Genomic DNA, 11,964 nt, shown 5'->3' on the forward strand with positions numbered 1-11,964 from the left:
GCCCGCCGCGGGAGGCGGGGCTCCCCCGCCGCCATCTTAGGTGGGTTCGCCTCCCCCCGCGGTGTGCGAGTCGGTGGCTGGCGGCCAGCTCGTCCTCTCTTCATCGCCGCGCAGAGCTGAGGAGTGAGGGGGAAGGCACGCAGTGCTGGAGGTGGGTGAGGGAGTGCCGGCTGCCCCTGCGGACCTGCCCCGCAGCTCCTCGCTGCATTCGGCCCCTTCGCGGGGCGCGGCGGGGGCGCGTAACGGCCGTCCGTCAGCCGCCGGGATCGTCCTGCGGGGAGCAGGGTGTCCCCGGAGGAGTCAGGCTTCATCGTGGCTCGGGGGTTTGCTTTGCATTCCCGTTAGGAAGAAAAGCTGTTTCTGGGGAGGCGGTAGTGAGTGAAATGCGCTGGTTTGCAGCGAGGTGGGACCTCCATGGTGAACCGGGAGGGAGCTCCTGGGCCTGGTGAAGTCAGTCAGTACCTGGGCAGGCTTTTGGGAGCTGGTTAGGATTTCATCCTCACTAGGCGTCTGCTTGTGGTTAGTTACAAGTTCATTTGGCAGGGAGGTTGCAGTTAAGTCAAAAGTTAACAAACCCAGAATTTTAGACTTGCTTTGATGGGGAAAATGCATCTTCTTTAAATGTGCTATGTCTGCGAAAAAAACAGCAAGCAGGCTTTGTATCTAGAGCTGACTGGTGTGTTAAACAGAAGAAACACTGTCTGTAGTCAATCTATGATCCACTGTTTCCCTCTAAAAACGGAGGTTCTCCTGCCTGAGACTTGAAGATCAAGCCACTCCTTTTTTTTGAGCCTGAGTTTTTCAGTTTTGACTGTATCACTGCTTGAACTGAACCAGTTGAATATCCTCAAAAGAAAGAAATGGTGTTCCTGTAAAGTGTATGTGCAGAAGAGCTTACTCCCATCAAAAGTTAATTTGGTACTAAAGATTACTCATTGACTCTATTTCTTTTTTTTTTTAAACCCAATGAGTGGTTGGGCTTTCTTCAAAACATTAATACCAAACATGTATTTCTCTGCAAATATATCATGCTACTTTAGTAAGTTACAGTTAGTGTGCACTCTAATGTAGTTTTACGTAATTCAAAGTGGAATTCAGAATAGGACTTTAAAGAAAAAAACACTTTAATCCATTTTTAGATAGCCATCTTTGTCCATCTGAGTGTGAAATTTTCTTCTTTGCTGTTTGCAGTTACTGTCACTTTGGCATACATTCAGAGAGGACAATGTCCAACGTGCCAGTGGCTGTGGTGACCGGGTCCAACAAAGGGATCGGATTCGCAATTGTGCGGGCTTTATGCAAGCAGTTCCCGGGGGATGTTTATCTGACAGCCCGAGACCCTGGCCGTGGCCAGGAAGCAGTGGCAAAGCTCCAGGAGGAAGGGCTGCATGCACTCTTCCATCAGCTGGATATTGATGATCTGCAGAGCATCAGAGCTCTCCGTGACTTCCTAAAGGAGAAATATGGAGGGCTGAACGTGCTGGTTAACAATGCAGGGATCGCTTTCAAAGGTAGGAAGCAGACTGTCTGGGATAGACCTATATGCTACAAAGCTACATGGAGAAGGACAGTAAATACATCAGGGATTTTACAAAGCTTCTTATACAGGACTTCTGTGCCAACGGCATGCTGGTTTTTTGGCTGGGCAAGCTGCCTGCCTTCTTAAGCGTGATGAGAGGGCAATGTGAAATGGCTCTTCCTCTGAGGCTAACTGTGCACATAGAAATGCTTCCCTGGGGTATTGTATTTGAATCACATACAGGGCATGAAAATGCTTTAGGCACCTAGTGCATGTGAGCAGAATTGGGTTTATTGCCTCAGTGCCCATGAGTATCACCAGGCCCATGGGAGCCCATCATCTGTGTGAATATCAGGTGTGTTCCTTAGGGATCTGTGTTTTCTCTCTTCTGCAAGCCTCATGCTTTGTTCTGTGCATTATCTGCTCAATCATTATCTGATTCCAGTTGATAAAAAAGAACCTTGTGGCCCTGGGTGATTTTGTCATCTTTACTTATTTTTAACTTTCTGAGGCCATTCAGTTACCTATAGAACAATTATCTTAAATTTTGCTGTGCTGAGCAAGAATTTAACCCGTTCATGTTCTAGTGGGCAGGAAGGCAGGGAAAGTGAGGAAGACACAGCAGTTGTAAGGTAGACGAGTGCATTCTCCTTGTAGGTGTTTATAAAAACAAGTTGAGAATCATGTTAGCTCCAGATAGAGCATATCACAAGCATGACTACTAGTTCATTTCTCTGCCAGTACAAACTTGTTCTTTCCATATTTTCTGGTGTTTGGGGTTTTGGTTTGGTTTTTTTTTTTAATCTCTTTGCCTGATCTCCAGTTAGGACATTTAACTGTTCGAGCTCATCGGCTCACAGCATGAGGAGGCCTGTCAGGTAGTATGGATCAAACCGCACCTGCTGCTGAAGATGGAGCTTCTCATGAAGTGGGAGTGCAGCAGTGGTGTTCTGAAGTCCAGCCACTGTATATTTTGCATGGTACTTTGCAGGAAGATTGCTTGTGTTCAAGATCAGCTTAATAGGGGCAACTCTTAATATAATTGTCTGAGCTTCAGGATGTGCTCAAGATAGAGAGGTGTTAAAACCTTGCAGCAACAGTTAAAAGATTGTGTCTCTGTCCATGCTTATCAGTTATAAAGCCTGCGGATGCTCAGACCAGTATTTCTTCAATTCATAATCAGCGCCTTAGCTCAACCTACTAGTGACAATGAGTTTTAGCAAGACTGGGCTGCAACTACAGCAATTGAAGTGCAGTGTGTGTTTCCTGTTGCCAACTGTGCAGCAGCTGTAGCCTGCATCAAGGTGGATACCTGGACAGGTGAAATAAAAACTCTTCAAATTGCTGCAGGAAGATTTGCTAGAGCTCATCCGTGAAAGAGCTTAGATTTATTATCATGGAGCCACTGAACAGATAAGTGAAATAGCATAAGCAGTGGAGTTTCTGTTACTTCCTTTACTACATCATAGATTTTTCTATTCAGAAGTTGCTTCTAGATGTTTAGCCTAGACTTTCTTCAAGCTGATGGCTTACTATGAGTCAGCAGTAGGTCATACAATTAAGAAGCGTGATAAAGGAGCCAGTTGTAACTCTTGTTGTATAAGTATCTAGCACAGAGGCTAGAGGGTTTAACACCTGTGTAAGAACTTGCTGTGATGATTATCTCATATTTTGGTTTTAATTCTTGCTTCTGAGATTGGCATTTCTACCCAAGCTTTCTTGCCTTGACAGGTTTCTGGTACCATCCTAGAATTTATGCTTTCCTTTCTTTATTGTAGTATTACGTGTTATTGCTGTCTGTCAAAGATTAGATTTGCCATTAAATTTAATTTATTGTTCTGTTTTGGTACCGCACTACAGATAGTCCAGCAAAGTCCTTAGTCCAGCAAAAACTGTTCCTGTATAAAATGATTATGTACCTGTGGGTTGCCTTCTGGATGAGCTTCTGTGATAACAGTTGTTCTAGTAATGTTTGTTAAATCAAGGGAGTGTGTATTATCAGATGTTACAAGTAATATATCTTAGACAAATGAGTGGGTTTTGGAGTGTAGGAAGCTTCTCTTTTGCAAGGTGGGTATGGAAGCAGGAGTTTGGAGTTGCGTAGGTTTTTAGTTTCTTTTCTTCTCCCACTGTCACAACTCTTGCAATAGGTCATGATCTGGCTTCATGTCTCAGATCTAAATACAAGATTTGCAAAACTTGATGCCATTGGTGCCCGTTGCTTGAGAGTATAAATGAGTCATTAAAGCTGTGTTCTGCAGTAAAAACACAACTACATTAAATACTAAATGACCTGTTACTTCTTCTCTTTTGAGTTTACATAGGTCTGGGCTATGGAGACAAGTGAAGACCTGCCTAATCTATGTAGGTGGCCTTCATCACTGCAGAGATAGAGCCTGAGCAGAAGAGGAGGAATGTTGTAACTTTAACTCTTACTTCCCCCTCAAAGTGGAGGATGCGTAGCATGTGGCTTATTGCTGAGACAAATTGTCAGCTGATGGCACATCCTACCCCACTTTTGTTGGTGGCAAGGTGTCAATTCTGTCTGATGAAATCATACCTTTACAGTGCAGTTCTATGGTCTGCTTCTGCTTACCTAAGTCAGCTCCTTTTCCTAGCTGCTAATTCCCACTCTTTTGCTTGTGTTAGCACAGATCTGTCAGTTCAGGGGGTGGTTTACGACACAAGTATTTATCAGTTTGGGGGTTGGTTGGGGGTTTTTTGTTTGTTTTTTTCAGACTGCACCAAATCTTACCCCTGCATTCTTCATAGAAGCTTTTACAGTGTTTGTTGCAGTTCAGCACTACTCTGACTTCAAGCCCCAGCTAAGAACCCAAGACATGACAATGTAAGAGTCAGGATACAGAAGCAGTTGTCTGCCCTGTTGTTGGATGATAGTACCGGGGTGGTAGTCTAACTTGTGCATCTTCAGTGGCAGCATCCTAGGTTCAGGATCTTCCCTTCTGATTTCTCCTCTGCCCCCTCTCCTGGTATGTCAGGATGGTGGCAAAATGCTGTGCTATGCATTTGAGAGGGCACCTCAAAGTTTACTTGCATGTGGTAGTGGCAGTGCAGACTGAGCACTAGGTGTGAGTAGGTACAGGCAGGTCAGTGAGCATGTTGGGCAGCACATCTGTGAGAGCAGTCTTTCCTTCTCTTTTCCATATAAAAGGCAGAAAGACAAATGGCCTGTGGGTTGGCAAATGACTACAGAGCGATACAACTGGCTTTCCTGGGGCAAAGCTAAAACCTTCAACTAAGAAGAGGTGAAAACATAATTGGCTCATTATTAATATAATATTCCAGAGCTAGGTCTATTCATTAGTAAGAATGTGAGTGTTAATAGTGTTGCTTTTTTTCTTATATATTTTAATTGATCATATGCCTGTTTTCTAATTATTTAAAAAAAAAAAAGGAACAAAGATAAACTTTTAGGTTTTGGTAGTTAAGTAACTTCCTTTCAAACACTAATACAATTCTGACTTTTTTTTTTTTTTTTTTTTCCCCTCCTCCCTCGCTACCACCTCTTATGAGAAGTTCATGACACAACTCCATTTGCGGTCCAAGCAGAGGTTACACTGAAGACAAACTTTTTTGGAACCAGAAATGTTTGCACAGAATTGTTGCCTCTTGTGAAGCCTTATGGTAAGTGTAACATAACAAGTAGAGAAATAGTTTTATGTAAATTTTGGTCCTCATTAAATGGGAAAATCCTGTCCAGTCTCAGACATACACTGCCTCATAGCAAGAGGAGTGTATCTTGCTGTACTGTAGGTCAGAGAACAGATGTCCTTTCTAGACCCCCAAAATGTCTCTGCTGTGTATATTTAAATCTACTTCCAAGCTAGTTGCATTCTTCTGTTACGGATTGAAGTAGAATTCTCATAGTGCCCTCAAGAAGACTTAAAGAACTTACCCATGTTCTGTCCATGATATCTGCCTACATAAGTTGTTCTTGCTTCAGAAAGGACATTTTGATGATACAACTAGGATAAGGAAGTACCTAAAAATAGTGTTTCAGCTGAGTTTGATGTGACATGCCTGTTCTTGCTACTGCTGAAGAAACCTTCTCAATAGGCTGTTGGTCTGTCTCTATCTGGATCACAGCCTTTGCTGTATTTGCAAGTGTCTAGTGATGTAGTTATAAATGGCACTTGAAGATGTACATCAAGTTACTGTGATTTGGTGATGTTAGGAGGAACTGGAAGAAAACACTTTACCAAAAATGGTAACTAGAATGGACCAGGGTCAAAGAAGATAGATGCATCGATAATAAAGAGGTGTTAGGAACATGAAAATAATCTGTACTTGCTAGATGACTCTCCTGCACAGAATGCTCCTGTTTTCAAAACCTGGCAGTGTTGAAAGTGCCCTGGAATACTACTGACATATCACAGATGATTTGAAAGGAGGGTGTTTGCATCCAATACCCACGCCAAATCTAAGGGGTTTTTTTTAAATACAAGTCTTGAAAAGAATTGTGATCAGTAGATATTTTCATGGATATTTGGATAAGTGCTTGCTGCTATGAATGAAATGTTGTCTATGCCAACATTTAAATCCATCTAGGTTTTTAAGAGAAAAGAAGTCGAGTAGATGAGAGAGAAGTTGGGAACTGTTAGTGCCTGCACGGGAGGGAAAGGATAGAGTAAATGAATTTTGGGGGCTGGTAGGGGAGAGAGCAAACAGTGCCAAAACTGCAATTTAGTCCTCTTGTACTAAGGGTGAAGGACAAATATGTTAATAAATTCATTAACAGAAAGGATTAATTTCAGTGGCTTTTGAGATCTAAGTCCTGATGTGCATTCCCTAGTTCATTGCCTGAATGGCTGTGAACTAGGAAGAAGGAGGGAAACAGTGTAACATAATTTTGGGGAAGATGAGTGAATTACTGATTCAGCTGACTCATTCCTCTGTACTAAAGTGCTGAAGATAAATAGCTTACTACATCTTTATAAATCTTCAGGTGTTCTGTAAACAAGCTGATGGTCTCACTGCATTAAGAACTAGATTGGTTTTTTTGAATTCTGTAATCTGGCTTTTGAGGTACATTTTCACGGCACTTTACTCAAGCTGTTGCAGAAGTGAGAACGTTTTTGACCAGAACTTCAAGAGTAAAGTCTGGCTGCCATTACTGAGAGAGCCACTTATTTCTATGAGTATGCCTACAGATTCTAACAGGCTATTTCTTGGATGAATACCTCAAGTTCAATAGAGAGCTTTTGCAGGTTCACACTTTAAATAACCCTTTGTAATGGCATTCACTAGAAACACTTGACGTTGAGTTAACTGCGATCTTCCAGAAGCTCAGCCAAATAGCCCACGCAAAGTATTTTACAGGTGTTCAACTAAGTGGTGAATACATAACTGTAGAGCAAGCCCACTTCAGTGTCTGGGCTTGTTTAGTGGGTGTAAAAGTAATCAGTCTTTATTCTCTTTTACCAGGTAGAGTGGTGAATGTCTCTAGTATGGTAAGTAGCTCAGCTCTGGGAGGCTGCAGCCGAGAACTACAGCAAAAGTTTCGCAGCGAGACGATCACTGAGGATGAGTTAGTGGAACTCATGACCAAATTTGTGGAAGATACCAAGAAAAGTGTGCATGAGAAAGAGGGTTGGCCAAATACTGCCTATGGGGTATCCAAAATTGGTGTCACAGTCTTGTCCAGGATTCAAGCCCGGATGTTAAATGAGAAAAGAAAAGGTGACCACATCCTTCTCAATGCCTGCTGTCCTGGATGGGTGAGAACAGACATGGCAGGTCCTAAAGCCACTAAATCACCAGATGAAGGGGCTGAGACCCCAGTTTATTTGGCTCTTTTGCCTTCTGATGCTGATGGTCCTCATGGCCAGTTTCTTAGTAATAAAACTGTTCGAACCTGGTGAGCTTATGTATGTGGACCCGTGCAAGTGGTAATACGACTGTGGATTATCCTGTGCCCTGGTACAGCATTTAGCCAGAGCAGTCTCATCCTGTCCACAGCAGCAGCAGGGTCCTTTATCATTACAATAAGGGTTACAGTTATGGTACTCCTGTGGGATTAAGTCTATAGTAGGGTACACTTCCCAACAGTCTCTATTAGCCTGCTCACAGCATTGATTCTGTAGCCCAAAATCTGATTTGTGGGTGTTCCAGCCCAGATGATACAGGCTAATTTGGTGTTGCCCTAAGGCAGAGGTGCCTGACCTTGTTTACCAGAATTTAGTCTTAATTAAATCATTGCTAGTCCTTCTCCCACTCCCCCATGTCAGATCTCTGACATGGAATTGGGATGAGGGAGCAGATGCCTTAAGTTTTCTCTGCACAGTAGGTCTTTCTAGGGACCATAGTTGTTTCTTGAGGTTGTCCAGGGTTTCTTAAAGAGGGAGGGAGGTCTTCTGAGAGCTACAGTCTGACCAGTTAGGAGGGAGGCTAATAAGACTGGAACAGAATCACTGCTCTATAGAGATTCCTTATTATCAGTACAAAATGGAATTAGGTGAAAATAAAAATAGCAGTGACATCCCATTAATAGTACTTTAATCAGTTGGCTTTATTAATATGTATGTCAATAAATGATTACTTACTGATTTGTATTCATCCAACTGGCTTATTCTGATACTAAAAATTTATAATGTTTGGAAATACACTTTCATTTCCTGCAGCTGAGTTTGTCGCTGGAATGTGTGACATTTGGACTATATAAAGAGAAAATAAACTACAGAACTGATATAGCAAACTACTCCTCGGGACTTCCAGTTCATTTATTGCACAGCCAGAAGTTTCCTTACTAAAAACCTGGATTAAGTGCTCTCTATGTAGTAGAGAATATGAACTGTAAATGCTACCGGACTATTACAGGGTAGGACTGAAATACATAATTATCATGGTAACCAAAACAAGTCATCTAAGCAAAATCACAAGTAGAGGAAGCAGTGACATGGAAAGCACCAAATTGGTTTGCTCATTTTAAATGTTGGTTATTGCATTTCAAATGCTTCATCTTGAAAGGTTGCCATGGCACTTCAAGCTGTAAAGGTGGAGCAGGGTGGTAGCAGAGGCAAGCTGGGGGTAGGGCAGGGCACCTGGGACAGCCCCAGGCTGCAGGGAGTTGGAATGAGGTGGGGTTTGGTCACCCCAGGCTAGAACTGTGCAGCTCTTTCTCTACCATGTCCTGCCAGCCAGCAGAAAAGCCCTGGCAGGGGCGCCGGGGCCCTGCTCCATCTTCCCTGCAGGGCAAGGCGCGCACAGCACTGTGCTCTGCTGGGGGGAGGCTGCTGCCCTCTTCCTCTTGGTGTGAGATGCAGAAGGAGCTGGAAACAATTGCCTATAAACCTGTCATTAGTAATGACAAATCAGTAATGGGCATGTTAATTCTTAATCAGGAGTCAGCAAGACAATGCCAAAGTGGCTTCCCCTGGTACAGTTTGTGTTCAGGGAAGTCTAGGAGTGGAAGACGTTGAACATAAATAATATGTGTGGTTTTAGTAATTGCTTATCAGCACAGAACAAAGGTGTGATTATTAGTTGGTCTTTTAAGGATACAGTAGCTATTGTCTTTATGAAGATGGAAGTATTGCCAAATAAGTCATGCCCCAGAGCTCATTGAAGAGAAGGATGAATGCTGCCCCAAAAGTTCTCATATTAATCTATTCTCAATGAAGAAAAATATCTGAGGCCTTGAAAAGGGCAACAGATCAGTTACAAAATCCCTGTATAAAGTATTTAATGCATTTTATGTACTACCAACAGACTGCCTACAGTATGATAGCTGCAAAAGCCATCCAGTTAATACAGTAACTTGACTATCGTTCTGACGTGCAACAGAAAGAACCACAGTTTGTATATGCTCTTCTAGTTGTGTTAATGGTATCTCGGCAAAATAAAACATGGCTGTTCTGATTTAGCAGTAATTTGTGCACAATTTTAAGAGATGTAATCCAACAGTGGAGAATCATACCTAGTTCTTCATACTTGAAATGCTGCTTGAGTCATTACGTTTCAAAAGTTGCATCCCCTTCCAGTTGGCAGGTACAAACTTTCCAAACAAATCTTGACCCAGCTTTCCTGTGGTTTGTGCAAAGACCAGACTGTAAGAGTCCTAGGTACATTTACACTGGCTGGATAGTATCCATTGTTAAATACAAATAGTTTCTAGGTATCCTCTATGCTCTATAAAGCTCCTTCTTAAGTCTAACTCAGGATCTGGGTTTGGTTTTTTTTTTTTTTTTTTACATTCAAGCCAAACAAATCATAAGTTGGAAAGTTTTACAAAAGATGTATTTCAAATTCTTATATTGAACCCTTTCACGGTGCTTGTTCTTTGTCAAACCTACTTACCCTGTTTCAGGGTAAGGAAGCAAAGTGGAAGATGATGGCTAAGTAGTCATCTTCAGAAATGTCATTACTCATGGTGAAATTGATTATAATACAGACAGTTTCTTCCGGTACGAACAGAAAGAAGAACAGAAGACAGATCTTTTCACAACCTTTGCAGCTGTGGTGCAGTACTCAAGGAAGGAGAACCAGCTGTGTGGATACAACCTCAGCCATAGGAGGTGGAAACAAGAGGCAGAAAATATTGGCTGTTCACAGGACCAGAGTCAGGAAGGAGCTCATGCAGGAGAAGCACATACCCCTGTGACACTGGTAGGAGGACTGTGTCCTGGGAAGAGAGCTGGGACTGCATGGGGCAGACTGGCAAGGGGAGGGCTGTTTGCTGAGAGCAGACTCAGAGGACAGACTGTACAGCATGTGTGGCAGGCTGGATCTTCAGACAGAGCTTGTATTGTTCAACCAAAATTTCTTTTTTTTTTTTTTTTTTTTTTAAGCTGCCTCCCTGCTTCTCTCCCATGTCCATTGTGTCTGAAGTGATTTGTTGCTTTCAGATTCTGGCACACTTGCTGAGTGGTTATTGTGTAAAGTTTAAGGGTTAGGAAAGGGATGAAATAGTAATGATCTGTTCTACTGTATAAAACTTTTACGCTTGATTTACTGTTTTTCTTTTTACAGCATGTCACTACCATTTTTACTTTGGAGTTTATTAGCCAAAGAAAATATCTGGCAATGCGGTAGCTGTGGTGACATGGGGCAATAAAGGAATTGGATTCACAATTGTGAGAGCTCAGCGGAGGCAGTTTCTTGGGGATGCTGTAGCTTATGCAGCAGTGGCACAGTCAGGCAGCAGTGGCAAAACTCTGGGAGTGGAAGCTGTACCTGCTGCCACATCAGCTGGATGTAAACAGTGTGTAGGGCCTCTGGGATTTTCTGAGAAGAAGCTACAGACATGCGAGTGTGCTGGTTAACAATGCAGCCGTCATTTTCAAAGGCTGTAGTAGGCCGGCTGTTCGGCAGAGCTTTGCTTTGGAAAGCCAGTGATCTAAAGGTATGGGGGCAATCAGTAAGGAGACTGGACTGGTCTGCTCTAAACCTTCTTGAATCTAAAGGGGATTACAACCAGGTCATTTCTATCTGGATCGCCTGCAATGCTGACAACTATCGTGTGGGCCAGGTGTTTGTATCCCTTATGGTTCCAATGCCAGGTAGTGCAGTGCATTTGGTTTTCAGAACTGCACTGTAGACATGCCTAGAGAGTTTGAGGTCAATTTACCTAAAAAAATGAAGAGGAGATACTTAGCTGAACACATTGTTTCCTTAAATTTTCCATTTAAGTGTTTTCCTATATGAATAATGAAGATGACAAAAACTCTGAGAATTTATTTAAGTCCCTAGATAATTTTAATTGAACTCATCTTTTATGGTAGTATGACCTAACATGTAGGCAGTGTCCTAACTTTGAATGCTGTGGCATTCCTCTCAGCCTAAAAACTATGGCAAGAAAATTTAGATTATAAGTGCTGCTCAGTATTACTTAAAACACTTAAATGCAGAATATAATTGAAACTCCAGTCTCACATTAGTATAGGAATGTCCTTAGCTTTTTAATCTCAAATAATGAAAAAAGAGAAGGAACAATAATGGTGTTTTACAGTGGAAATTTTTCAGGTTTTGTACTGCAAAGACTTTACTTCATTTTGGAGCTGACAGTAAAGGAAACTGTTAGCTGGACAAAGTTCTGGTCTTGGAGGCCAGTTTTCATCATCTATAGATCGCTTCACTAGGTTAGCTATTCATAGGACTTACATCTGAATGAACAATACCCAACTTCACATTTCCCAGTTTGGATTGTTGTCTTGTCCTTGGACCCTGCTACTGATCTAGAGTTGTGGTAACTCAGCAGTCTTAAAATCCCACCCCGTCTCTCTTCAGGTACGTACCCATATACTCAGACACCCTGATCGGATGAGCATTGTCAGTTTTGCTTGATTGGAGTTATACGGTATTTAGAGAACATACGGCAGTAGTGGCTCCGGTGGTGTTTTATTTGTGAATGTATTGTTTTAGACTCTGCTAGGGAGATAAAATACTGAAAGCAAGCAACTTGTTAAACTTCCCTCAGTAAATAATAG

The 11,964-nt window shown here is 42.3% G+C and overlaps 1 protein-coding gene across 4 annotated transcripts; it reads left to right on the forward strand.

The window, feature by feature from the left end:
- The first annotated feature begins 14 nt into the window (after positions 1 to 14).
- Positions 15 to 8,237, forward strand: LOC115343662 (carbonyl reductase [NADPH] 1-like). Of its 4 annotated transcripts, XM_041124863.1 has the most exons (5): positions 40 to 151; positions 743 to 918; positions 1,192 to 1,511; positions 5,057 to 5,164; positions 6,965 to 8,237. In XM_041124863.1, the coding sequence occupies exons 2-5, from the start codon at positions 881 to 883 to the stop codon at positions 7,399 to 7,401; spliced, it is 903 nt and encodes a 300-aa protein (XP_040980797.1). In that variant the 5' UTR covers positions 40 to 151; positions 743 to 880; the 3' UTR covers positions 7,402 to 8,237. The 4 variants fall into 4 exon arrangements, with proteins under 4 accessions (XP_029875762.1, XP_029875764.1, XP_029875763.1 ...); XM_030019902.1 differs by lacking the exon at positions 743 to 918 and having other exon boundaries at positions 15 to 151; XM_030019904.1 differs by lacking the exon at positions 743 to 918 and having other exon boundaries at positions 17 to 40.
- The last annotated feature ends 3,727 nt before the right edge of the window (positions 8,238 to 11,964 follow it).

The sequence above is a fragment of the Aquila chrysaetos genome, chromosome 7 (assembly GCF_900496995.4).
Source record: "Aquila chrysaetos chrysaetos chromosome 7, bAquChr1.4, whole genome shotgun sequence".
Lineage (NCBI taxonomy): Eukaryota > Metazoa > Chordata > Aves > Accipitriformes > Accipitridae > Aquila > Aquila chrysaetos.

Excerpts from the sequence above, each read along its gene's own strand:
- LOC115343662 (XM_041124863.1), top strand. The coding sequence starts at position 881 with ATGTGCAGAAGAGCTTACTCCCATCAAAAGTTAATTTG. Across the intron at positions 919-1,191 it reads TCCCATCAAAAGTTAATTTG|TTACTGTCACTTTGGCATAC; the intron begins GTACTAAAGATT and ends TGCTGTTTGCAG. Across the intron at positions 1,512-5,056 it reads TGCAGGGATCGCTTTCAAAG|TTCATGACACAACTCCATTT; the intron begins GTAGGAAGCAGA and ends TCTTATGAGAAG.